This window comes from Anoplopoma fimbria, chromosome 24 (genome assembly GCF_027596085.1).
Source record: "Anoplopoma fimbria isolate UVic2021 breed Golden Eagle Sablefish chromosome 24, Afim_UVic_2022, whole genome shotgun sequence".
Lineage (NCBI taxonomy): Eukaryota > Metazoa > Chordata > Actinopteri > Perciformes > Anoplopomatidae > Anoplopoma > Anoplopoma fimbria.
Genome location: NC_072472.1, coordinates 16,734,868 through 16,760,564, shown reverse-complemented (window position 1 = coordinate 16,760,564; position 25,697 = coordinate 16,734,868). Strand labels below are relative to the sequence as shown.

The 25,697-nt window shown below is 39.1% G+C and overlaps 1 protein-coding gene across 3 annotated transcripts; it reads left to right on the top strand.

The window, feature by feature from the left end:
- The first annotated feature begins 117 nt into the window (after positions 1-117).
- thoc2 (THO complex 2) lies at positions 118-24,403 on the top strand. 3 transcript variants are annotated; one of them, XM_054625250.1, is made up of 39 exons: positions 118-304; positions 2,248-2,303; positions 3,366-3,457; positions 3,678-3,729; positions 3,880-3,950; positions 4,294-4,415; positions 4,510-4,643; positions 4,934-5,094; positions 5,422-5,514; positions 5,778-5,933; positions 6,456-6,628; positions 6,825-7,020; positions 7,107-7,145; positions 7,246-7,376; positions 8,263-8,364; positions 9,187-9,271; positions 10,841-10,934; positions 11,059-11,139; positions 11,254-11,350; positions 11,726-11,843; positions 11,959-12,138; positions 12,443-12,607; positions 13,004-13,279; positions 13,993-14,134; positions 14,759-14,916; positions 15,088-15,216; positions 15,324-15,455; positions 15,579-15,763; positions 16,424-16,599; positions 16,929-17,031; positions 17,158-17,540; positions 17,872-17,930; positions 19,423-19,458; positions 21,214-21,345; positions 21,479-21,545; positions 21,641-21,786; positions 22,019-22,095; positions 23,442-23,478; positions 23,571-24,403. In XM_054625250.1, the coding sequence occupies exons 1-38, from the start codon at positions 240-242 to the stop codon at positions 23,467-23,469; spliced, it is 4,692 nt and encodes a 1,563-aa protein (XP_054481225.1). In that variant the 5' UTR covers positions 118-239; the 3' UTR covers positions 23,470-23,478; positions 23,571-24,403. The 3 variants fall into 3 exon arrangements, with proteins under 3 accessions (XP_054481225.1, XP_054481224.1, XP_054481226.1); XM_054625249.1 differs by having other exon boundaries at positions 23,568-24,403; XM_054625251.1 differs by lacking the exon at positions 23,442-23,478 and having other exon boundaries at positions 22,019-22,136; positions 23,568-24,403.
- Positions 24,404-25,697: the final 1,294 nt, after the last annotated feature.

Here is a 25,697-nt window from a genome sequence, read left to right as displayed (position 1 = left end):
TGTTTTTTTAAAAGGTACTGAAATGTAGTTTAACTCGTAAATGACATTATTGTTAAAGTTTAAGTAGACTAAAGTGAAGCCCGCTGTGCACCGTGGTGTTATCCCTCCGACGTTAACAAAGCCCCGGAGGAGCCCTCAATGTCCCACCATGCACCGGTGGACTAGCAGCGAGGCTAACCACCACATTTGACCCTGTGTGTGCTATGACGACTTAGACATCCGGGCTGTGTGGATGGAAGATGGCGACACTTATCCTCCCTGGTGAATGGATCAAAAACTGGGAAAAATCAGGAAAACACGAGTTGTGAGTAGATCTGAACTCCAGTGCGGCGTCAGAGGTTGCAGAGGTTTAACAGTTGTTGGCGGAAACGAGCTAACTACGAGAAAAACGTCGCTAGCAGCCAGAGAGGCCAGTCGACGTGTGTTCGCTGAGCGGCAACGTTAGCACGAAGAAACACATCCAAAGTGGCCTGCTACGTTACTGTCTCTATTTGGACAAATGAACACATCTTCTAAATAGTTGGAATAAGACAGAATACGATATGTTGACGTCGTCTGACGGGACGCAGTAGTTACCTAAATGTACTAAAGCTAACGCTGCATGCATGCTAGCAACGCTGCTAGCTCACTAAGCTAGCGCGAAACCATTTCTCAAGTTGTAAACACTGCGGCTATCAGAGCTAAGCTAGTTAGCCTCCATGTAGCCTTGCCCCCCCGGCTTCATTTACACAGTCCACGCTTCTTGATAGAAGTGCATTTGATGCCAGAGTTATCGTAGATAGTTGGAGAGTTTGCTGTCAGTAGGAGAGCAGTGGACGAACATGTTCGTGCGACCAGCGTCGTGCGACGTCCACAGTCAGGACGATGGTCGCTGCAGTGGAGGGAAACGGCTGCTCTCTAACGTTATAGCAGGTTAGCTCACTCTGGCTGTACCTGCCGCTCATCAACAGTGTCACAGCTAACGATGGGTGTCGAGACCCAGCGAGCATCAACGTCCACCAGTGTTTACTCCCACCAGGCAGCAGCTTCAGCTCGGCCCAACACATGAATACATCATCAGAGAAAACGTGTCGTGAAGATTTAGATTTAGTATGTTAAGCGCAGCCATCACGGACAGGCCGTGCATACATATCAAAGTAAGGCCTGCAGTGAGATGACTCCATTCTAGTCATATATATATATATATATAAGACTACGGCAGACATTTGTTTTGGATAATCATAACACATTAGCAACTTATTAACCGTCCAAATGGCAACAAAAACTTATATTTATTTAAAAAAATATATTAATATTCATCCTTCTGCATGTCTCTGGTACAGATCCCCTCATGTGCCCTGATTCTAACATATTTCTAATTATGCGCAGTCTCAGCAGCTGGATAAAGCTGCAAAGCCTCAGTCAATCCAGTCACCACATAAAGTGCTTAAGAAATATTGTTCTGTTGAAAAAATAAATAATTATTTACAATAACACAAAATAGCTTGATACTTGATCATAGTGTCTCTGTTTGGGTTGCACAGTTTATAATTCCTCAAGTTTGAGGGTCATAGTTAAAGGCCCAATGTCAACAAGCCTTACAGGCTCCTTTGTCAGTTAAGACTGCCACCCTGTGCAGTAACATCATCGCTATATTAAATATCGCATTGTTATTACATAACTATTTTTCAGGTTAAATAATGTAAGTCGCCTTACGTAATGGTGACATTTGGATCTGTATGTGTCTGATACATCCATCAGGTGTGCTAGTGAAACAACCTATTTAACCAAAGTCAGGAAGCACAGTGTGTTTTAAAAACATTCAGTGCTACACCTTTCTGCCTGAAGAAGCGGACATAGCCTATCAACCTCGCCATAATATCAACCACACTTTGTTTGACCTCAGGGTTCTGACACTAGAATGTCAGTTTGGCATCTCTGACTGACCATTGCATGTACAGTAGTCCCTGCAGTGCATATAGAATTGTCAGATTTAAAATAAGACATTGAGATGGCACAAATTATCTTATCAGTCTGCTTTTGTCAGCGCCAGTTCTTTGAGCCCAATTGAGCTGTCAACTAGTCGGCCTTGATGTTACGTGTCTATTGGTGTGCAAATAACTATGACCAATTTTCAGGAATTAAATGAGCTTTATAAAGCAATGTTAGAGTGGCTGTATCTCTGTTAAATATAAGCAGATTTAAAGGCTATAGATTGTCATGTTTGAGTTCTCTACCTGACTAGAATTTTGTCCCTTTATTTCACAGCGTACAACTCTGCAAAGAACTCACAGAGAAAACAGATCATGGAAGTGAGATTAGAGGTAAGTTGAGAATGACCTCAATGACTGTTACTGTTCTGTTAGTTTTATGTTTGCCCCTCAATGTATTTAAACGTCTCTGTTGTAGACACAGACACACATCTATTATGGGAATTGGAGTAGCTCGACCCAAGTAATGGGAATATTTTAAGCTTAGGCTCTAAAGTTAGACCAAAATGTGTTAAATATATCAGACAAATTGAAAGAAGAAGAACCTGTTGTTGTCAGTTTACAGCTGGTATGTTTCTGATGTCAGAAGAGGTGATACAAGTATGGATGTAAGGATATGAATATGGCAGCAAGCCTTAAATTGGCAAACAGTAAATTATATAATTATATGCCAGTTATATTTGTTGATCATTTTATTATGTTCATTGGAAAATGTATCCATTAAACAGATTTACGTTTATATTCATCCACAACATGCTTTGTTAATGTCCTTTAAACATTATTCTCCTTAGTTAAATAATTATTAATTACAGTGATAAATGGCACCAAAAAAACTGGTAACTTGCCTGTTTTTCCCGGAAATTTTTGTTTCCTTTGACATTCCTCACAAACAACACCTGTTTATTTAATCTCCAGCTTCTTGAAATACTGCCACACTGCAGATAACTTCTTTTTCTAATATGACAGCGTTCAGTCAAGATGCATCTTGCATATATCCCAGTCACACCAGTGTGTTTGCATCAGTGTAATTAGTTGCTGAATGTCACAACGTTTTTATTGTTGCACACCAGTAAACTTTAGTGAGAATGCAAACGGAAACGTTTTGAAGAAGTAATCAAGTTTATTTTAACATAGCTAATGATAGTTGTCTGTTAATTTATGAGTGGTCCAAGCCCTCGCAATGGAATTCTGATTCCTACTGCCTGCCTGATAAAGATCAGTGCCTTAGTGCCATTCAGGTTTTTTGGCTATAATTCGCAGTGTTTAGTCTTTTTAAGGCTGACACAGACTAGCCAATTCTTTGTTGTTTTCACATTTAAAATCAAAGAGTATTTTCCTCTCAGTTCTATCAATTTAGTTTAAGTTGAACTGTGTCTTGTCTTTTTACCCCTCCAGATATACAGGCAGCCTTATATGAGCTCTGCTGGCAAGTTGTACTGGGGAACCTGAAGTTGGATCTTGCCGTCAACGTCCTTGGAGACATGATGGTACAAATGCTTCTGAGTTAAAACGATAACAAACACATAGATGTGTACATGTAAAGAGACAAAGCCTTTATTCCTTGTTCATTACTTGTACTTTTTACTGTATTACATCATGCTTGGTGTCTCCCAAGAAATTGCAGTGGTTTTTTCTGGCACATGGGTTCAGAATTTCTACATTATGTTATGTTTGCAAAATTTCAATCGACTTCTGCTTTTCTTTCAGGAACTCCGAGATGACATGCCATCAATTTTAGCAGATGTGTTCAGTATACTAGGTAAATTTGGGTTTTTATTTTAAGCATTGAGTTATTGTTTCTGAAGTGCTGCATTGCAAGTAAGCCGAATATAGTAATAGTGTTTAGTCTTAACCAAGTTTGGAATATTTGTACTTTCATAATGTTTTTTTTAAATTATATTTTCCACAGATTTAGAGACTGGTGCACTGGAAGAAAAAATCAAACGTGACCATTACACAACACTGGTGGGAGCATGTTTGGTGAGAATACTATTTTTGTAGTACCATCAAATTATTTTATATAACAGACATTTCTTGAACTTAGAATTGAATACAAAGGCTACCTGAAGAAAGCTATTTGTATTATCAAAATACGAGAGCTTGTATGACCTAGCATTTTACTTAATTGTCACTGTTGAATCCCAGCTATTTACTCAAAAAATGTCATTGTCCTAAATGTGCGATTGTGTTATTGGTATATAATAATTTTAAACTGGATAAGGTTAACACCTCCATTGGTGAATTACTGATTTTGATATCCAGGTCTGTAATAAATTACTATAAAGAGTGGGTGAACTAATAACATTTTTTTTTTTTCTTTCAGTTTTTGGTTCCAGACGCCATCATGAAAGAGAGGCTGGATCCAGAAACCCTTGAATCTCTTGGACTTATAAAACAAGCTCATCAGTTCAATCAGAAGATTGTAAAAATCAAGACTAAACTATTGTAAGTAGAGTGCACACTTTATCAGAGATGTAGATATATTGTACTTAAATATAAAATGTGCATTTCATTCTTGTAATCTTGTTTTTCTTATCAGTTACAAGCAACAGAAGTTTAACTTGCTAAGGGAGGAGAATGAGGGCTACGCCAAACTAATCACCGAGCTTGGCCAAGACCTCTCGGGCAACATCACCAGCCACATTGTCCTGGAGAGCATCAAGTCCCTCATAGGTACCTAACAAGTCTTTTTCTGGTTGACTGCATTGGATGTCGTGTTACTCTGTCTTACTAAAGAATACAAGTAGTCTCAACCATACTCACGGCTAGAGTTTGCTGCACTTTAAAGCCAGTCGCACAGAGGAATAACCTGTTCCCATTAACTGAAGACTTACTTGTGTGGACAAGTCTTTCATTATGTATATATTCTGCTTTGTCCATGTTTTTTATAAATACTGTGTACTGACTGATCAGTTTTTTTTCCAATCACCTGCTAAGTCCTCCCAAATTTCTTTTGCCTGCAGGATGTTTCAACTTGGACCCTAATCGTGTTTTGGACATAATCTTGGAGGTGTATGAGAGTCGATCGGACCAGGATGAGTTCTTCCTGTCTCTCATAAAGTCCTACATGTGTGAGCCACTCACCCTTTGCCACATCCTGGGTTTTAAGTTCAAATTCTACCAGGTGAGAATTACAAAAATGGGTAATCAAAGTTACTAAAAGCGAGTATTTGTCCAATAGCATAAGATGCTTATTTCTATTCGTATATTTTGAAATGCCTCCTAGTGATATTCTAGTGTTTGTCTGGGCCTTTTACTGAGACCATTGCCACATATCTTGAATTACAAAAAATGCTCTATCCAAGCAACCTCAAACTATAAGGGGCCATTGGTCCTCCCACTTTGAGCCTTTGGCCCTGATTTGGCGTTGCGTCTGATGTGGCCCAATTGCAAGAGGGTGTCTAGTTTTTGCTGTTAACTTTTTTTTTTTTTACACTGTGTCTTTATTCAGGAGCCCAATGAGGAAACCCCCAAGTCACTTTACCACATTGCTGCTGCTCTGCTTCACCATAACCTGATTGAGCTGGAAGATCTCTACGTACATGTAAGGAAAAGGAACAGCTTGAGTCCAGCTACTCCTCACATTAGCTAAAAGTGATCACCAATCAATTTGGGAATATGAGTTTTGCAAACCTAAAGCTGGGATGTCTTCAGGATTATAAAGTGTTTTCTCTTCATTATAACTTAAGACCTTTTGCGTGAAATACATAATTGTTGTTATTTCACCTACATCAAATATGAAGCCACTGTAGAACAATTTGTTCCGAGACTGAAAACTGGGCTCTCTTGATTCCTATGTCATTCCAGCTTATGCCAGTAGATGCCAACATCGTAGAGGAACACAAACGAGATATCACAGAGGCCAAGCAGATTGCCCGCAAGCTGGTCATGGTCGTGTTGCCCTCAGAGAAAAGTGAAGACAAAGACAAGGAGAAAGAAAAGGAGGAGGAGAAGAACGATAAGGTATCAAAGCAGTTGTGTGTGTGTATATAAGCCTGTTTTGGAGGAATGCTTTCAGTCTGGATGGATGTTGAGAGCCAGAGGATTGAGACTGACATATTACTGAAATGAGTTTCAACAGGACTGGAAGAAACTTTATAAAGCAAACAAATACATTTCGCTTCACCTGAACTCAAGTTAACCTGTTACTTTTACTACATTAGCATTTTTGACACATAATGGTATTAAAATTAAGAAATAACAACCAATATTCTGAACTGTTGAGATTTAATACGGTGAAAATATGGAAAATGACACCTACAGTAATCAACTTTATATCCTATAACCTCTGAATTGTTTCACTTTTAACATTGCATAATATATCATGTTAGCCTTCAAAGCATGACAAAGATATATAGATAGGAATGGTTTTAAAAATCCATCACTTTGGAGGGGGAAGCAGCTGTGCTAACTGTCTTATTGAACGAACTTTGGCTTATTGACAATACAAAGATAATCAGTCGCTGCTCCTTTCTGTACCCACAGCCACCCGATAACCAGAAGCTTGGTCTGTTGGAAGCGCTGCTTAGAATTGGAGACTGGCACCACGCCCAGAGTATTATGGACCAGATGCCATCCTTCTATGCTACTTCTCACAAGGCCATTGCGCTGGCACTCTGCCAGCTTGTGCATCTGACTGTGGAGCCTCTTTACAGACGGTGCAGATTGTTTTTCCATTTTTCACTTACTGCCCACTATGTGTAGTTAGACCCAAAAGCATGCACAAGTACCTGTCATTTCACTGTTTAAACTTACTATGCCAATATTTTAAGTGTAGTAAAAAAATTAATATAAATAATATCTAAGCCAAAAACAGGAAAAGCTGGCTCTGACACACTGGTCTGTTTCTCACAGGGCTGGCCTCCCAAAAGGGGCAAGAGGATGTGTACTGCGTCCACTGAGGAACAAGCGGGCCCCTCGCCCAGCAGAGATCTTCGAGGACCTACGCAGGGACACGTTTAGCATGATCTGCTACCTGGGCCCTCACCTCTCCCACGACGCTATTCTTTTTGCCAAGATTGTGCGTCTGGGAAAGGCCTTCATGAAAGAGGTACAGAACTGTCACCACAACATTACTACATCTGCACTATAGCCTAATTCTTTTTTGACTCATATTTGGTGTCCTTTGCTTCTCAGTACCAAAGTGATGGCAGATCTGATTACAAAGAAAAAATGGTAGGTATAAAATTAATAACAGATAATAATAGATCTGCCAGTATATCTCTGTTAAATATGTTACTGTCAGGACCGTATTAACGTTTATTGTTCATTGCAGGAAACGCTTTTGAGTTGTTTCCTGAGCATTGCAGACCAGGTGCTTCTCCCTTCTCTCTCGCTGATGGAGTGTAATGCTTGCATGTCTGAGGAGCTGTGGGGTCTCTTCAAACTCTTTCCCTACCAGCACAGGTGAGATACACACAGACACTACATGTGGCTCTGTTAAATTAAGCTGTTGGATAGTAAACCCTCAGGCAGTGCTCAGGGATGCTATTTACCAGCTGGCATGGAAAGAGTAGCACGCACAATCACACTGAGCTCATCAAATCATGCATTCTAGCGTTTTTTTCCTGCCTCTGAATAATGCCAGAATTTTATACTTGATTTGAATTATTTCAAGAGTAAGAAATCTGTTGAAGAGCATCCCTTTTCATGCCTCTGCGCTGGCGACAGCCATGGCCAGAGGCATTAATGTTTTGGGTGTCACTACGACTGTATCTCCCATTCTCGTGCCAAATCTCAGAAACTCCCCGGAATTTTAATACATCGGGCACAAATCATCCATTTGGACACAAGGTTGAACAGATACAAATTTTAGTTGTCAGAGTTCACTGTGACCTCCAGAAACACATTTTTGGCCATAACTCAAGAATTCTAATTCTAAATAATAACAATTTCACACAAATGTCTAATAGGATACAATTATGAAGTGATGACATTTTTGGACAGACATGGATGTAAACTGCAACTTACTGGGTTGGCAGCAGCATAGAACCTTGAGGCGCTAATTCTAGTTTATTAAACTGAATATTTGACTGCAAATGAGGTAGAAATTAACCTCTCTGCTAACTGTCATTAGTCACACACATAGCAGCATAATTTAAGGACTGTTTTGAATTGCAAGCTCTTAAAGACGACTTGATTAGTTTATGTTACCTGTTTTTTTAAGGTTACTGTGAGAAAGTGTGTGGGTTTTTTACAAATGCTATGTGTCTATTCATCCTTCCCATGTTTCTTAATGCTGTGCAGCTAAGCCTACTGTTCATTTATGCTTCCTCAATCTATGTTCCCTCAGGTACCGGTTATATGGACAGTGGAAGAATGAGACATATACCAGCCATCCGCTGCTGGTCAAAGTCAAAGCTCAAACTGTAGAAAGGGCCAAATACATTATGAAGTAAGTCATTTTGCAGAACCCAGCGAACCATTACTGTCATCTGTCTGTAGCGTTAGTTGACTTTTGTTGTGTCTCCAATGAAAACACAAGGTCAGTACATGTGTCCTTGTAGTGTACATAATTCCCATTGTGCATCACACATAACCTTACCATCATCTTTGGTAAGTAGCCTCAGAGGTTGGAGCACTTTAGATACTGAAACATTTTGGACAAGAAATTCAGCTTTGAACATACCACATTATCAGCAGAAATTCACTACCATCAGGACCTGAAGGACTTTTTTTTTTTCTTCCTTCGGCTACACAGAAGGTTCCACTTAATTGCTGGTTCACCCTGCTCACGGTCATCTTAAGAATCTTAAGGATAAAATGTCCAAGACCGTTTGACTATTAATATCTTGTATTACTATTCTTTATGTTTTCCCATGTTCATTAATGACTTTAAAAGACAAATAAAATAACCTGTGCTAAGACAAATGGTAGTATGCATATGAATAATATTTGTTAGTTTAGTAAAAATGCAGAGATCTGTGGATGTTTTGTTTCCACTCTCAAGCTAAACTGTATTGAAAGGACCGTTAAACACGGACAGCACAATAACTAAAAATTTGACTTGGAATGATTACTTTTTACATTACAAAAGTATTACAGTATTCAAAAAATATTCTGATTCAAATCAATACTTTATCTTAAGCTGACAACCATAAGAGTGTTTTTTCAATTGCTGTGACGCTTATAGAAGGGAGGTTTTTACAGCACTCTTTCCATCATCTTGTGCTTTTAATCTGCGGTTTCTAATCTTGTGTTTTTTCTCCTTCCATAGGCGGTTGACCAAAGAGAATGTGAAACAATCTGGAAGGCAGATTGGAAAGCTGAGCCATAGCAATCCAACTATCCTCTTTGACTATGTAAGTGTATTTTGCTGTGATTTTTTTAGATTCTACTTTTAAGTGCCATTTGGAACAATGACAACAAACTACAAAGACATGTTAATTCCAGATTTTGCTAGAGAAAATATGTCATTAAATAACGATATGTCTACAGCATTAGCTCTTTTCTCTCTACCTATAGAATTATATTTTTCTGGTCCTCCCAATTTAGCGTCCCCTCGGAAAATTGCTTACACCTAGTGATCCGCTTACATGTCATGCATTCATGAATCAAAGCAAAAGCCACATGTTAACCCAAAAGTTGACACTGTATTCTTGCTGCACTGACAAAACAATTACTTGGTACACATTACAGAGGTCATGGTCTTTTGCATTTGCAATCATTTTGACATAAAAATGTTTACAAATTTAACTCATGCTGCCTCATTTAACACAATATGTAAATAAATTGTTGAAATATTTACAACTTGAGCAAAGTACCCTGCTGTGATAAAACCTTTCACACTTGCCCTAAAGGGAAAATTTGCCGCTTTTGTGTTGATGGTAAATATTCTCCACTTAAGAAATACATTTCCCAGTGTGTGCTTTATTGACTAAGAAAGATGATTTTTTACTGCTTTCATTCATTGCACATTATTTGTTTGAGTTTGCTACACAAGCTCTCTCAGTATGATAAATATAAACTCTCAAAATGTCATTGAAGGAAATATTCTTACAGCTGCACAATAAAAAAACAACCATACACCTTCGGAATACACAAACTAAGTAGCTTGTTAAGTCATCATAAAACACACTTCATTCACACTGGACAGAAATGAAATCAAACTTGTCAAAACCATTAGTCAGTCTTTCCAACAAACAGCAAATGTGGGTTGTTCTTTCTCTCTGCCATGCATGCTGAGCAGCTGCCCCGCTACAGTGCCTCTTTGACAGTTTTCACTCCTTCTTCGGAGGCAGACCATTAAATTACCAAATTACTATGACAGAAATTGCCCCAAAATCCCCTGGCTGCTAGTGATTTTCTTATCCAGTTTATCTTCCAAGTATCCTGAAGGAGGCTTTCATGCATAGTAACGCAACGTTAGTAAAGTAATAGTAAAGAAGTAAATTAATGTTCATAATGGGTAGTTGATTTACCTCCCCCCCCAAAAAAATCCCCTGATTCACAGACTTATCTTTGCCAATGTAAGTATTGGAAAAAGTAATTTTGGGCCAAACTGGGAAACATCCAAACACAACCCAGAATCTGCCAACTCTATGCATTAGAGTCGTACATGGCTGAGAGCTGCAGAGCCTGCTGTCTGTGTGTATTTGAGAGTGAGAGAGTGTGTGTGATGGAGAGCGGGGAAGAGAAGGTTGACTGTTATTCACAATGTGTCTGTACTCGGGACACTGCTCTCCTCAGTGGGTCGACCTGCGCATCACTACAGTCGATATTGAAGTTTGAATGCACATCTACCATAAGGATTACTTTAACAGATACACTCTGCCTCCACAGGCTACAGTGGAGGTAAAGTGGATCAGGTCCAGTAAATGTATATCCTGTTAAGTTGGTGATATCTAATCCCCTCCTCTGTCCTATTTCAGATGCTTTCTCAGATCCAATGGTACGACAACCTTATCGTTCCAGTGGTGGACTCATTGAAATACCTCACATCCCTCAACTATGATGTCTTGGCCTGTATCCTACACTATTCAGTCAGTTAACAACATATGTGTTTGAGTGTGTGGTTGGAAGCAGTGGGGTGTTTGTGTGAAGGGCTTCTTTCCGGTTTCTATGTTGTTCCACTTAACTCTGTCTTCAGATTGCATCATTGAGGCTCTGGCCAATCCCGAGAAGGAGAAGATGAAGCATGACGACACCACCATCTCATCGTGGCTTCAGAGTATGTGGCTTCATATTAACTGTACAGCAGTCATTCATTTGCATGCAAAAGAAGAGAAACTCTTTGATGTTTTAATGAGAATCTGACATACACCTGTTCGTCTTGTCCACCAAGGCCTGGCAAGTCTGTGTGGAGCCGTGTTCAGAAAATACCCAATAGAGTTGGCTGGTCTTCTTCAATATGTCACCAATCAGCTAAAAGCAGGGAAGAGGTAAGTAGTTCCAAACGACAAATAGCAGGATGACTGGTTCACAGGATTGGCTGAGTCCAAGCATCACTGCGGCCTTATTATGACTGCAAATCTCACTACACCGTATTCTGCAAAATTTGTCTTAATACTTTAATACAATTAAGCTATTGACAAGCAGTCACATTATTCACATTGCCTTGTAGGGAATACAAACATTTTGACAAATTAATATTTTTTAAATAATCTAGGAGGATGTTGAACTGATCACATTCTGTATTATATTTTAAATGCAAGCTGTTATTTGGACACCCCATGCCTTACTATTGCTTCACTCCTTGCATCTTTTAACGTGTCAGGAAATGCGCATTGCTTTATACGTACTTCCTCTCTCTGTAGTTTTGACCTGTTGATCCTAAAAGAGGTGGTGCAGAAAATGGCTGGCATTGAGATCACAGATGAGATGACCTCAGAGCAGTTAGAGGCAATGACCGGAGGGGAGCAACTCAAAGCTGAGGTAAATAGACTTTAATACAGTTATTATTTGCTGATGTACTCTCTGTGTGACTATCTTGACCAGTGCTTCACATGAGCTCAGATCATTGTTCTTATGGATGTGCCTTTGTCAACAGGGTGGCTACTTTGGCCAGATCAGGAACACTAAGAAGTCGTCACAGCGTCTGAAGGATGCACTGCTGGACCACGAATTGGCCCTGCCTCTGTGTTTACTCATGGCCCAGCAACGAAATGGGGTTGTTTTCTTAGAGGGTGGAGAGAAACATCTAAAGCTTGTTGGCCACCTCTATGACCAGGTATGCACCCTCTCTAAATATGTTTATCTAATCTATCTATTTTTTTATAGCAGTAAAGTAAACAGTTGAATGTACCTGAATTTACACACCAGCACTTGTTCATTCTGATTGATTTTTATTTAAGGGTTTTTTTTACGGGGAAGGGTTGATTGCCATTTAATATGCTATTGGCTTTTTCGTGCTCCAAACTATTGTTATTATATCGGCCTTTAAAAATCCACTATCGGTTGACCTCTACTACACACCTTCTAACAAGATGAATCTCTTTCTTTCTTTTCTTATATAATTATTTGTGTTCCTGCAGTGTCATGACACCTTGGTGCAGTTTGGTGGCTTTCTGGCCTCCAACCTCAGCACTGAGGACTACATCAAGCGGGTTCCCTCCATTGACATCCTCTGTAACCAGTTCCACACTCCCCATGATGCGGCCTTCTTCCTGTCTAGGCCGATGTACGCCCATCAGATTTTGGTGAGTGTACTACTCCGTCAGAGCCACAGATTGCATCATGTCACATTTCTGTTACTGAGAGAGATTTTAGTTGTTAAATAATGGCATTGATCAGGTAATTTTTTTTTTTGCCCAGGCCATTCACTTTACTTAGATTTTGATAGTTTCTTTATAGAAAATTTTAGTTCATGTTGTTCGGCTCTGATCATCTCTTACTTTTGACAGCTAAAATGGAGCAATGTGCAGCTTATTTTTCTAGGTCACTATTCATACTCTAACTGAATTTTCACATATCACCTCTTTGTGCTATTTGCATAGATGTATTTTATCAGTAGGAAAATATCTCAAATCAAGACAAACATTTATTGGGGATATTTGGAGAAAAGGCAGCCCTAACTTTATGCTCTCTACCCGCAGTCAAAGTACGACGAGTTGAAGAAAGCAGAGAAAGGCAACCGGCAGCAGCAGAAGGTTCACAAGTACGTGGCGGCCTGTGAGCAGGTGATGACACCAGTGCACGAGGCTGTAGTATCCCTCCATCCTGCCAGGGTCTGGGACGACCTCCGCCCCCAGTTCTACGCTACCTTCTGGTCCCTCACCATGTATGACCTGGCCGTTCCACATTCTGCCTACGAGCGTGAGGTCAACAAGCTCAAGGTCCAGATCAAGGCCATCGAGGAGAATCCAGAGATAGTGAGTAGTTGGTCCACAGCTGTTGCTAAACGACCTAAACTTACACACCTTTTATGACCATTTTTACAATTTATAAAGAACTTTTAAAGTGTGGATTACAATAGTTGTCGCACTAGAATCCCTGTACATTAAGATAACAAAAAGCAGCTAATACAAAATAGTGCAAGACTCTGTGATTGTTTAAGGGCTGTAAAAGAGTATGACAGTTATGGGTCACTGTCAGTGTTGTGTAGGGGTGCACCCTGACTATTCGACGATTCGATCTAAAAAGTCTGATTAGTTAAAGCAAAAAGTTAAATCGTCGCAGTGATGGGAAAATGTGGTAATGAAACAAAGGATTTTTAATCATTCATAAATAGCAACATGGCTATTTAAAAAAAAAAAAAATCAAAATTCTTGCTTAAGAACATTGCACTGTAAGAAAACTGGATATATTTAGAATTTATGAACCATTCTCTAAAATCAGTTCGGGAGGTGCATAGAAACAGCTGTTTGCGATGCGATGACAGCTGTTAGCAGCTTGCATCTTTCTCTCCTGTTGACTGTCCCTTTGCTTTCCTGTTGTTGTCCTTTCTTTCTGTGGATCGCTACAATGGTGAAAATTGAATAAAGACTGAAATGTACATTTCCAATCACAATAAGTCAGATTTGACTGTAAATTCTTATTCAGGGACACCCTAATATTGTGTGAATTTTTTTTCCTTTCAATGTAGCCCATGAATAAGAAAAAGAAGGAGAAGGAGCGCTGCACTGCCCTGCAAGAAAAACTGCAGGAAGAGGAGAAGAAACAGCTGGAGCACGTCCAAAGGGTTCTACACCGCCTCAAACTGGAGAAAGACAACTGGTTGTTGGCCAGTAAGTATCCTCATTTTCATGCCAGTGACACTATTGTGACACTGCATCTTACGTATATACCGTCTTCCACAATGCTGTGACTTGTCTGTTGAGAGAAGAAAACAGTGCATCTTTTGGAGAATGATGATCTTTGAAGTGCATTGATAGACCAAACCAGACGGATACAAAGTCTTTCCAAATATAGTCCTTATAATGTAATTTAGTATGAAAGGATTGTTGCTCTATTGTGGTTCAATAATCATCTATGCTCACTGCTTCTCTGGACCTAAAAACTATAAAGTATTTGGGGGGGATCATTGTTACATTATTTTTCTTCCCTGGCATGTAACACTGTGGGGACATCAATTTTAAGAAAGTTTGAATCATTTCATCTTTCTTCTTTTGGAGGCAAAAGTATTTAAAATGTAAATTATGCATTTGGTGTCTGAATGAAACCCCTTTTTGTCATCAAAAAGAAATATCAGTATAACAGTTGACCCCAGTTTTTAGCAGTAGTGTATATACAAAAGATAAAAGCTTAACAAGTCATTGCACTCCACAGCATCAATATTTGAGGTAAATCCACTGTCTAAATGTTAGTTATCTGTGTCTGTTACTTATACAACTCTTAATGCTTTCTGACAGAATCTACAAAGAACGAGACCATAACAAAGTTTCTGCAGCTCTGTCTGTTCCCCCGCTGCATCTTCTCGTCCATCGACGCTGTGTACTGTGCTCGCTTTGTCGAGCTGGTCCACCAGCAGAAGACACCCAACTTCTGCACCCTCCTGTGCTATGACAGGGTAAGACACCTCTATACATACACGTTAGACTCGTATACACTTATGATCATAACTAATTAAACTAGGCTTTAACTCAAAATAAAGCCTGACCTGGCAAACTTTGTTGCTTTTTCCTGATGTAATACATTTTTCAAACACTTAATTAACACACTACATTGTGTCACTCTGCAGGTGTTCTCCGCCATCATTTACACTGTAGCCAGCTGTACGGAAAACGAGTCTCACCGCTATGGACGCTTCCTCTGCTGCATGCTGGAGACGGTGACCCGTTGGCACAGCGACCGTGCAATCTATGAGAAGGTGTCCATTTCTACCTGTTCTCTACACTGTCAGTTTGATTTCGTTGTAGAATTTTCTGATGTAGGATGTGCTGGGAATTAATATCTCGTTTTATCTTGTGGTCATAGGAGTGCGTCAATTACCCCGGCTTCCTGACCATCTTCAGAGCCACAGGCTTCGATGGCGGGAACAAAGCTGATCAGCTGGACTATGAGAACTTCAGGCATGTGGTGCACAAATGGCACTACATGCTGACTAAAGTGAGCTTCTCTTCCTTATCTTTTGTTTCCTTCTTAAAATTTCTGTTGAGATAATGTCAGTCAGAGCTCTGTGGAAGGTGTGTATTTGTCTAAGATCACGTCCTCTGTCTCTGCTCCATCCAGGCTTCAGTTCACTGCCTGGAGACGGGAGATTACACCCACATCCGTAATATTCTCATCGTGCTCACCAAGATCCTGCCCTGCTACCCCAAAGTCCTGAATCTGGGCCAAGCGCTGGAGTGTCGTGTCCACAAGATCTGCCTTGAGGAGAAGGATAAGAGGCCAGACCTCTATGCCTTAGCAATGGGGTAACACAGCATTGTGTGCTGTTCAGCTCTCTGAGGAGCATACAGTTAACATATATTATGTGTGTGGTGAAAAAGGAAAACCTGGGAAGATAGGGTCCTGGAAAAAGAGTAGTTAGCGTTATTTAATTTGTTGAATTTATAAATGATTTATATAGATATCTGTTGAAAAACAAGAGTGGCAAGTGTAGACTATAGCACAATTATATGAGCTTTTTTAGGAAAATTGATGGTTAGACAGTCCGCTGACGTTATTAACATTCTGCAATATGGCTGATGTGTTAATATTTGTAGTTCTAGAGTGGACATGGGTGGCATTTTTTTCTACAGTGTCTATAATTCCGATTCCTTATGCAGTATTGAGTTTTCCATCAAGTCCAGTTGCTCTTATGTCATTTGCTTGATAGCACATTTATGAAAACATTCAGGGACAAATCTTTTTCTTGGTGGAAGTCTGTACCTAAGTAGATCCTTATCGCCACCACCCATGCTTGTCTTTATTTCTAGTATGCAGGGGTTTGTATTTGCAGGGAAATGTTTTGCTGTGCTTAAACACCTGCGTTCTACAGTTTCTGTTTTTAAAGTAACATTTTAACAATGTGTGACACTTGTTCTTTGGAAGTTTTGTCTCTGCCTTGTGCAAACCCTTTATGCATCTTATAGTTATTCAGGTCGGTTGAAAAGCCAGAAGGTGCACATGGTCCCAGAGAATGAGTTTCACCACAAGGAGCAGCCAGCACGCAGTGCCACCCCTGCCACTCAACAGAACGGCCCAGGCAGCACAGGCAAGCCTGTCACCAGCATTAGCAAGACAGAGGACGGGATGTCCGAGGATGGTGGTGAGTGAGGCTGTTTGAATGCAATTATATTAAATTTTCATTAGTTCACAAGTAAGAAACCAAATACAATATGGTATTGCTTGGATTTTGTTTTGATCTGCGGTGCCATTGCCACTAATTAATTATTCTGTTTCAGATTTCATTACATGTAATAAATATCAAAACGCTTTAAGCTTTTTTTATGATATCTGTAATATTATTTTATAGCTGATTAAATTTAAATTGTAAGTGCCATAAAACTAAACATTGAGGCTACAAATCCTGGTATGCATGTCAGTAATATTAATATATTATGTGCTCATAAAGTTCTTGATTTGTTTTTAATGCAGATCGGGGCAAGGATAAATCTCAGGGGACCACAAAGCCAGTGAACAAAGCCAACAGTGCAGCGGCCAAAGTGACCACCAGCAACGGGAACGGTGCTCTTAACAGGTACGTGTCTTAATAGCTGCTATGACACTTAGCCTATGTTTATAACTGTATAATGATCAGCTAGTATGAAACTTTTTTAAATTCCAATTTAGTAAAAAAAAAAATGCAAAATTCATCCCTTTGCAGCACCAAAGCCGTTAAAGAGCGGGACGACAAAGAGAAGAGCGGGAAGGAGAAAAAAGAGAAAAAGGAAAAGACACCAGGCAGCACTCCCGAGACAAAGGCGGAGAACCGTCGGGAGAAGCAGAGAGACGAGAGAGCAGGGAAGGAGGAGCGTGTGGCTCGGGAGGGTAAGGAGAAGACCCCCAAGGCGGAGAGGGAGAAGGTGAAGGCTGAGGAAAAGAGCAGCAAAGACGACAAGGCCAAGGCCGGCAACGGGGAGCCCATGGAGTCCAGGGAGCGCGATGCCATCAAGGAGTCCAAGAGCAAGGAGAAAGGAGACAGGAGTGCAGTGGCCGGGTCCCTAAAGTCACCAGTTCCCAGATTGGAGTCAGCCGAATCTGAGAGGGGTAAGAGACCATTCTGGTTGCTGCTTGTGCTTATTTGTTGCCCACACTGCTCCTAAAATGCACAGAAACATTTTGAATGCTCAGTCCGCGTCCACTGTCTATGAAAGTAGTTAAAGTTTTAAGCTTTGTTGTGTTTTCTTGTTTTAGGTTATTTAATCACATGGGTGTATAATTAGGATTATAAGGAGATGGATGATGCTCAACACATTTAATATTCAAATGAAACAGGAGTTGGCGTTTTCTCGTTCCTTACAACACGTCTGTTAGACATGAGTGAATTTATGGAAACTTTTGGGATGAAACCCAAATTTCACTCTTCTTGTCTTTACAGATCACAAAAGACGAAAGATCGACAGTCACTCTTCTCCGTCCCACTCCTCGTCTGTTAAGGTTAGTATGGCTTGAGGAAGGCTGTGCCAGTTTCTTCTCTATCTGCCGGAGCGTTCCCCGCCGTTGCACAATCCAGCAGCCCTGAAGATCACCAAGGAGAGTTGTCGTACATGCAGGCATGGCATCTGGAAACCCCAACCAAATCCATGGGAGTTGGAAATCATTCCATGGACATCAGCATTAATATTTTGCAGAATTGGGAGAAAACCCCCTCAAAGACTTAGTCAAGAAAATATTGTGTATATTGAGTATTTTCATATTGAAATATTTATCTATTTTCATATTAATGAAAGCAGTCAGTGTGCCTTGGGAAGAAAGAGATTTTTAAGCATTTCTATATTCCTTGTGGATTTTTTGCTTTTTGAGAATAATATCCAACCTGAAGTAAAACGGCTTGCCAAAATCAAGAGCTTTCGCCTTCTCCAATGGCAATTTTTTTTTTTTATATATATATATATACAGCAGTTTTTTACTGCTTGAAATGGTGTCCAAGATTTTTTCCCCTGTTTTTGCGAGCTGAGAAGATATCCTGGTTAAAGTGATGTCAAGTATTTTACGTCCCCCTCAACGTGCCCGGATCCAGCGGAGAGTCAGATGTCCAGCAAGCCACTCTGCCATAGGAGCGCCTATCTGCTGCGGGAGCGCCCGTCTGCGGCAGCTGAGTCATCGGTCCCCCTTCTATCTCCGTTTGTTAAAACGGGCTGCATGCCGACTTCACTTCACGCGATGCTATCCAGTCAGTCCTGCCGGCCCCTGCAACGTTATCCCCACAACTACCAGCCATCAGCATCAACAGTCGCTACTACCTCCTGGCAAACTGAGATCGACGGAGAAAATGAATGTCGCAGTTTTGAATCAGCCAAAAATGCAGAGGAAAGTAAGCCTGCCCCTACAAAGAGAGAGAGTGAGGGAAAGAGCGGGCGAATCCTGAATCGTCTGGAGCGTTGCCCAAACCACTGGAAGCTTGTGATAGGTCTTAATTTTACCCTTCCACCAGAGAATTAGGCTCCCTGTGTCTAATCCATTCCTGAACTGTAAGTGACAGCAACAGTTACCTATGTAGGGATGCAGTCAAGCACATAAGAATTAAGTGATTTGTCTTACACACACAGGCACACGCATACACATTATTTACAACACTTGCACTTAAGATTTAATGAACACAAGTTTTGCTGTAGGACTTTTATATTATGGTGCCTGATTTTGCAGACATGCCTGTAGTAACATGACTAGCAGTTATTTCATATATGCTCAGGGTTTTCTATTCTAAGTATTGACATTCCAGATGTTGAGCTTATGAACTCTCCTTTATGTAATAACCTTGTCAAAGCCTTAGCCCTTGAAGGTCAGAGGTCAAGGGAGAAGTATGCTGTTGGTCCGGCCAGCCCCAGCTCCCCCTCTCCTTCTTCAAACTCTCTACTGCTGTCTGACAACCTCCTTCCAACCCCCCACCCCCTCCCAGCTCATCTGTCATCTCCATTCATCCCTACAGGACAATAGCAACGAACCCAAGGAGTCCACATCCAAGGTTTGAACTGACTCTGCTACTCGTACCTTCTCTCAGATTGTCTGTTTTCTTTGTTCAGGGGCCCAAACTGTGTACAGCTGCTGACCAATAATACATTTTAGATGTCTGTTATTTTCTCCATCTTCTCACACCTTGTAAAAAGGACTGTAGTAGTGGATTGATGTGTCACCGTTACCAATTTGCTGGAGCTAAAGGCCAAAGCAATGAGTTAAGATGCAAAGAAGGCTCAGTACAACTGAGAAGGACTGTGGCTGGTTGATGATCGTTGTGGCTTCTTCACTACAAGCAACCTCTTTTATATTACACAAAATCATTTGATTGATTTTAGATTGATTGATTAATTAATAGATCATTTCACCCAAATTGAAAAATAACAGGTGTTTCAAAAAAAACACCAGTTGTAGGAGTCTTCAGCTTAGGTTATGTTTATACCAACATTGCATCACATTGGATGTAATTTGTTTTTTTGACACTAGATAAATAAGTCACAACTAACTGACCTAAATTAAGATCAAATAGGAAAAAAAACTGTTATTTCGTAGGGGCTGTAATTCTAGTTTTGTGTATATGTGTATATGTTTGTATCATCTCTGCACATCTGTCCCTGACACTTCTTTCTGTTGATCAGTGTCAATGTTACTCTTTGCGATTCAATGTTGTAAGACAATAAAACATGAGGTCCTAGCGGGTTGGATACTTTGAAAACAGTTGGGGTAAAAACTTCATGACTTCAATGTCTTGCGTGTGTCGCTGAATGCTCTCTGTTTCAGTCACTAAACTTAAAGGGGCCTGCCTAGGACCGTATTTATTATTTGACATGACAAACTCATTAACAATAAGTTTATTTGTCCTGAATGGTAACACTTTACTTTGAGTCCTCCTAATAACATAAACTATGTTATTGCTGTAACATTTTTTATTACAGCTTTGTTTTATTATACTATCAACAGTGATCTGTTTATACATCACAATCCACTAATGTATGTCCACAGGAGGATATCTATTCATTAATAAACACTTACATTTCTTTCCAACTTAAATATAGTGTTTTATAAGCCATGTATTAAATGTTTTTATACTGCTTATAAATGCTAAGTAGGGGGACTTGGACTAAAGTGTTGTCCACTGTTTTGACACATTAGATTATGGACAACTGCCTTAAAGAATAACTCCAGATATTTCCGACTTTAGCCATAAGTTTCTATTTTTGTTGTGGTGTGGTTCATCATATACTTCACTGTAGCGTCCTGCTTTCACTGAAATGTCACTAATCCAGCAGTACCAACAGGACCCATGGGACTTAGTTAAAGCGTGTTGTGATATTTGTTAAAACATATTAGTTTGTAGACAAGGAACTGCAGCGAGTGTAGAAGTTCATGCTTTAATAGCTTTTTGGAATTGGATAGAGCTTTATATGGCTGAGTCAGTTTTTTTTTTTTTTAAAGTGTTGTCAGTTTTATCAATACTGGTGACAAAATTCTTACCACTTATTTAAATCTCAGTAATAGGTATTGATTTGCGAATTGCAATGTAATCTGTCAATATTTGGCACTGTTCTGATCTATATGGAGTAACAAAAAGGATTTCAGTAGTTAGTTGTTTTCACCCCCTTTTTTTTCCTTTTAAATTAATTTGGTTATTTATTTGTACCACTAACTTTAATTTGTAGTTATATAAACACTCTATAAATGCAATCCTAACAACATAAACATATTTTATTTGTCTTTTTCGGTTCATATATAATTGCCTTTACAGCACCACGGCAACTACAATTCAGTTTCCCGGTCCAAGAGCAGAGAGAGGGAGATGGAGAAGAAAGATTCAGACAACACACAAGGCCGATCCAAAGAGAAGAAGGAAGAGAAGGATCGCAAAGAAAGGAAAAGAGTCAGTATTTAACAAGACCACTACACTTTGTGAACTGGGTCTAACATCTGTCAGTTGGCTAATTAAATCGTAATGGTCAGGATTTTCTGTTACCACCATTGAGTTACTGTTTGTCGTGCTGTTTCTCTTCTAGGACTATGCTGTCAATGAGCTTGAGACGAGCCAAGAGTCCAAACGTAGAAAGGATGAGAATGGAACGAGTATGTTTGTTCCTGACAAATCTGAAAAAGCCATTCCCTCAGAAGTACAAGTACAGTGTAAATATAAACAAACTCGTGTTTTCTTTCCCTCTCAGATTCCTCCAAAAACAGCAAGAGTGCAAGTCCTTCCTGTGACTCCCCGCTTTCAGCTGAAAAAGAGAAGATCAAAAGATCTAAATCTTCAAGTAAAGAGAAGGTCGAGTCTGTGAAACCTGAGCGGACTTCCTCCGGAGGCAAAAAGGTAAATTCTGCTTGTCACCCTCCACCAGTGTCACACTCTGTCCTCATCTGGTTGTTGAGTACATGACCTCTAATTCTGGAACTTGTAGTCTTATTGTCTCTCGAAACTTTAGTCTTTTCATTGTTTGAATAATAGATTTGGACTTGAAATGAATTCTGAATATTCATGCAGCCATTTCCATTACTACGGGTCTGTTTTTAATGTTATATTTCTTTGTGTTGCTGTGCAACAGGAGTCAAGACATGACAAAGAGAAATCTGAAAAGAAGGAGAAGAGGGACAGCAGCGGAGGAAAAGAAGAGAAAAAGCAATATCCTTAAACGTAGAATGACATCTAAATCAGAATTCTGGGTGAGTTTTAATGCTTAGTGTGAATATTTTAAGGTATCCAGTCTTTCTCAATGGTATTTTTCTAACCTCAATGCTTCACTAGATCATGTAAGGTTGCCTGTTTAGGTTGAGCCAACATTTGTGGTCATCACTGATATAGGAAGTTTTATATAAATATTTGTGCACCAGCGTTTCAACTTGTGTACAGCACAGCCACCCACTGCACTAAATTGGTTTTCCATTTGTTTCTATTATGAGGGAATTATCTCCACATTTATCTATTGTGTATCACTGAACGCACTCGATAACTGCTCAAGATGGCAGCAGATGCTAACCATAAAATGCTGCACCTCCATTTTAAGCATAATTATATTTGTTCTTCCTGTTTAGCGTGTTTTTCATAATGTTTTAGTGTCACTTGGTGTAGATAGCTCCACTATGAGGAGCTTCTAAAGTACCAAAGCATATCAGTACAACTACCAGATGGACTGTGCATACAAAAGCACATGTCAACAGTGTTTAAGTAATTTCTCTCAGTGCCAGAAGGGTGGACAAATGTCTGCACAGAGAGTTGAAATCTATAAATTCATCTAGAGAGCAGATTAAACCAACCTGTCTGTCTTTCTGCTAGCTAAAGGATAGCTGGCTAGCTATTGCCAAATTGGTAGTTCTGATTCAATCTATTATTATTACTCTTTAACATCCCATGAGATTACATGCAGTGCTGACCTGTATCTAACCGTTCTGACAGTGAGAGTTATTACATGCTTACTCTATTTTACTCTCGCACTTCCACCTTAAAATGGCAGTAACATGACACAATGTGGAACTGTCTTATTTCAGGCAAAGAATGGGGGGAATATTTCATGGAGAACACATCAGAACCTGTTTGTAAACATAATTAGTGCACTAATCCGCAGCCTTTAACTATTCACCCTTTCTAATTTGAAGGCAAATTTCCTGTCCGGCAATTAACGCAGCTCTCTCTGATGCAATGTTTTAAACTAAACTGATCATTTGCTCAAATTTCAGTTGGACATTTCAAAGAGCCATTGTGTCGCTATACTGTTGCTAACTCACTCTATGGCCGGCGGTTTCTGGCATTCCTCACAAGTATTTATCTATTTTTTTCCTCATTTCCTGAAATGGAAAAAAAGATTGATCATGTGACAGTGTTGGATCACACCTACTGATTATCACAGACGATGTAAAAGTAGCAGCCTGGATGCTACGAGGCTTGTCTCTCTCTTCTATGACTTAAACAGATTTTACTACTTTTCAACATTCAGTCGTTGATTAATTTACCACTTCCCTTAACAATCATACTCATAAATCCTCTGACAAGCACAGATAATGTGTGAAGGTAAGACTCATTCTACTTCTTTGTAAACATCTCTCAATACAACATCAATGTGGTACTTCATGTTTTCTTTCCTCCTCTCTGATCCACAGCAGAACTGGAGAAGCTGTATTTTTTATCTGCGAGACATCTGCAACTCCATCTCTGTACTATGTTGTTAAGTCGTACTCTCATTTCTGCCTGTGTTGTTTTGCTGTAAACGCCCCTTCAAAGTGTTGTTAGCTGTAGTTATCTCAACTTTTTTTTTTTTTTCCCCGTTTCACTATACAGTAAACCAGCTGAAATGTTTTGTTTCTTTTTGATTATTCAGTATGGGCACAATGTGCTGCTCTATCACAATGTTATTATTCTAATTAGAAAATAGGTTACTGTATGAATGATCTCTTGGTAACACCTGGTCATGGATTCAATAATCTCATGCTTGAAAAAAGTGTATTTTTTGTATGTTGTCAGGCTTCGCTTTTTGCTCGTTTTATTGGAGTTAACATGCTTTCCATTCTCACTTACCTCATATCCTTTTGAGATACTTAGATACTTTTTATTTATTTATCTCAACCTTTTAATCCGAGTAAGACAGTAGACGAAAGTGAGTTAAGTGATACAAAGGACCAGTTTGTATATTGTGTACAATAATAAAGAAGGTAACATGAAATTCACATCATGTTATTTCTTTTCTTTTCTTTTTGATGTCCCGCACAGTCCTTTTGTGATTTTGTGTTAATCAGGTTTTTACATAATTTATAAAAATGCCAGTTCAACCTTGACTCAAATGTAGAATTGTAAAGAAAAATCTGACGAAAAAATCTGACACTCTGTACTCCAAATACAACTGTTTCGAAATGACTTTTGGAGATTTTATCTGCTGTACTCAATGAGTGTAAGCTTTTTTTTTAAAAAAAACAAAAAAAATAATAAATAATAGTTTTCCTAGTGTGTCACTTTGATATTGTCTCCTCCCTTTCTTTCTCTCTTCCTGTCTGTCTTTATCTGCAAACAACTGATTATCAACGGAGTAGAAACTTCACGGCTGTTTTTCCTAACATGGAACACAGAAACCTCCATGCTTATGTGCATATTGCATCTGGGTCAAGTCAGGAATCTTCCTAAGCAAAAAGGACTCCCTGACCTCAGCCTATGACTTTTTTCGACATGCTATATTATGAACTTTTTCTGACGTTTCTTTGACATGCTATACTGTGGCTTTTAAGTGTCTCTTTATCGACATATTTTTATTTCTTATAATGTCAGGTAATACTATGACTTATTTTTTTCACTTTTTGGAAATAATTTGCAATAACTGATGTATTTTTTAAAATATAATATATAACTTTTATATGAATTAATTCGACACACTATGCTCAGACTTTTTTTTTTACTTACTATACCGTGAGTTTTCTATTACCTTTTAGGGCATATTGAGATAAAACTTATTTATGTCTTTTTTTGTATTTTAACAGTACAATTACCTTTTCCTGACTTTTTGGACTTACTATACTAGGACTTTTTACGACACGCTATTCTAGGACCTCTTTGTCTTTTTTTCAACATGCTATGCTATGAATATTTTAAAAACATTCTTCACATGACACTATAACATTCTGTTCTATGGCTTATTCGAACTTACTATAAGTATGACTTTTTTGACATGCAATCCTATGACTTTTTAAGACATGCTACGCTGACATTTTCATGACTTTTTCCAACATGCAATCTTGTGAACTTTTTACTTTTTTCAACATTGCATGCTATGACTTTGTTATGACTCTTAAGACATGCTATACTATGACTTTTTAAATACATTATTCGAAATGCTATCTTTTGACTGACTATCTTTACTATGACTGACTTTTTTCAAGATTCTATACTTTTTCTTTAATTGTTTCAACATGCTATTCTGTGATTTAATTCGACTTTTTCTTTTTTTGACATTTTTATTTACTTTTACACTGACATTTTGAATTACTTTTTTTGATATGCTATACTAAGACTTTTTTAAGACATTTTCTGACATGCTGTACTGATTTTTTTCAACATGCTATAATATGATTTTTTTTTTTTGACATGCTAAACTATAATGTTTAAACTGGCCCTATTATGCTTTTCTACTTTTCCCCTCTTTTTTAGTGTGTTATATATATATATATTTTTACATGTAAAAGGTCCGTAGAGTGTAAAACCTGAAGTCCACGCTAAAAGGAGTTCCCTTCCCCCTCAGAATCCCT

Excerpts from the sequence above, each read along its gene's own strand:
- thoc2 (XM_054625250.1), top strand. The coding sequence starts at position 240 with ATGGCGACACTTATCCTCCCTGGTGAATGGATCAAAAACTGGGAAAAA. Across the intron at positions 3,458-3,677 it reads ACGTCCTTGGAGACATGATG|GAACTCCGAGATGACATGCC; the intron begins GTACAAATGCTT and ends CTTTTCTTTCAG. Across the intron at positions 11,140-11,253 it reads CATCTCATCGTGGCTTCAGA|GCCTGGCAAGTCTGTGTGGA; the intron begins GTATGTGGCTTC and ends TTGTCCACCAAG.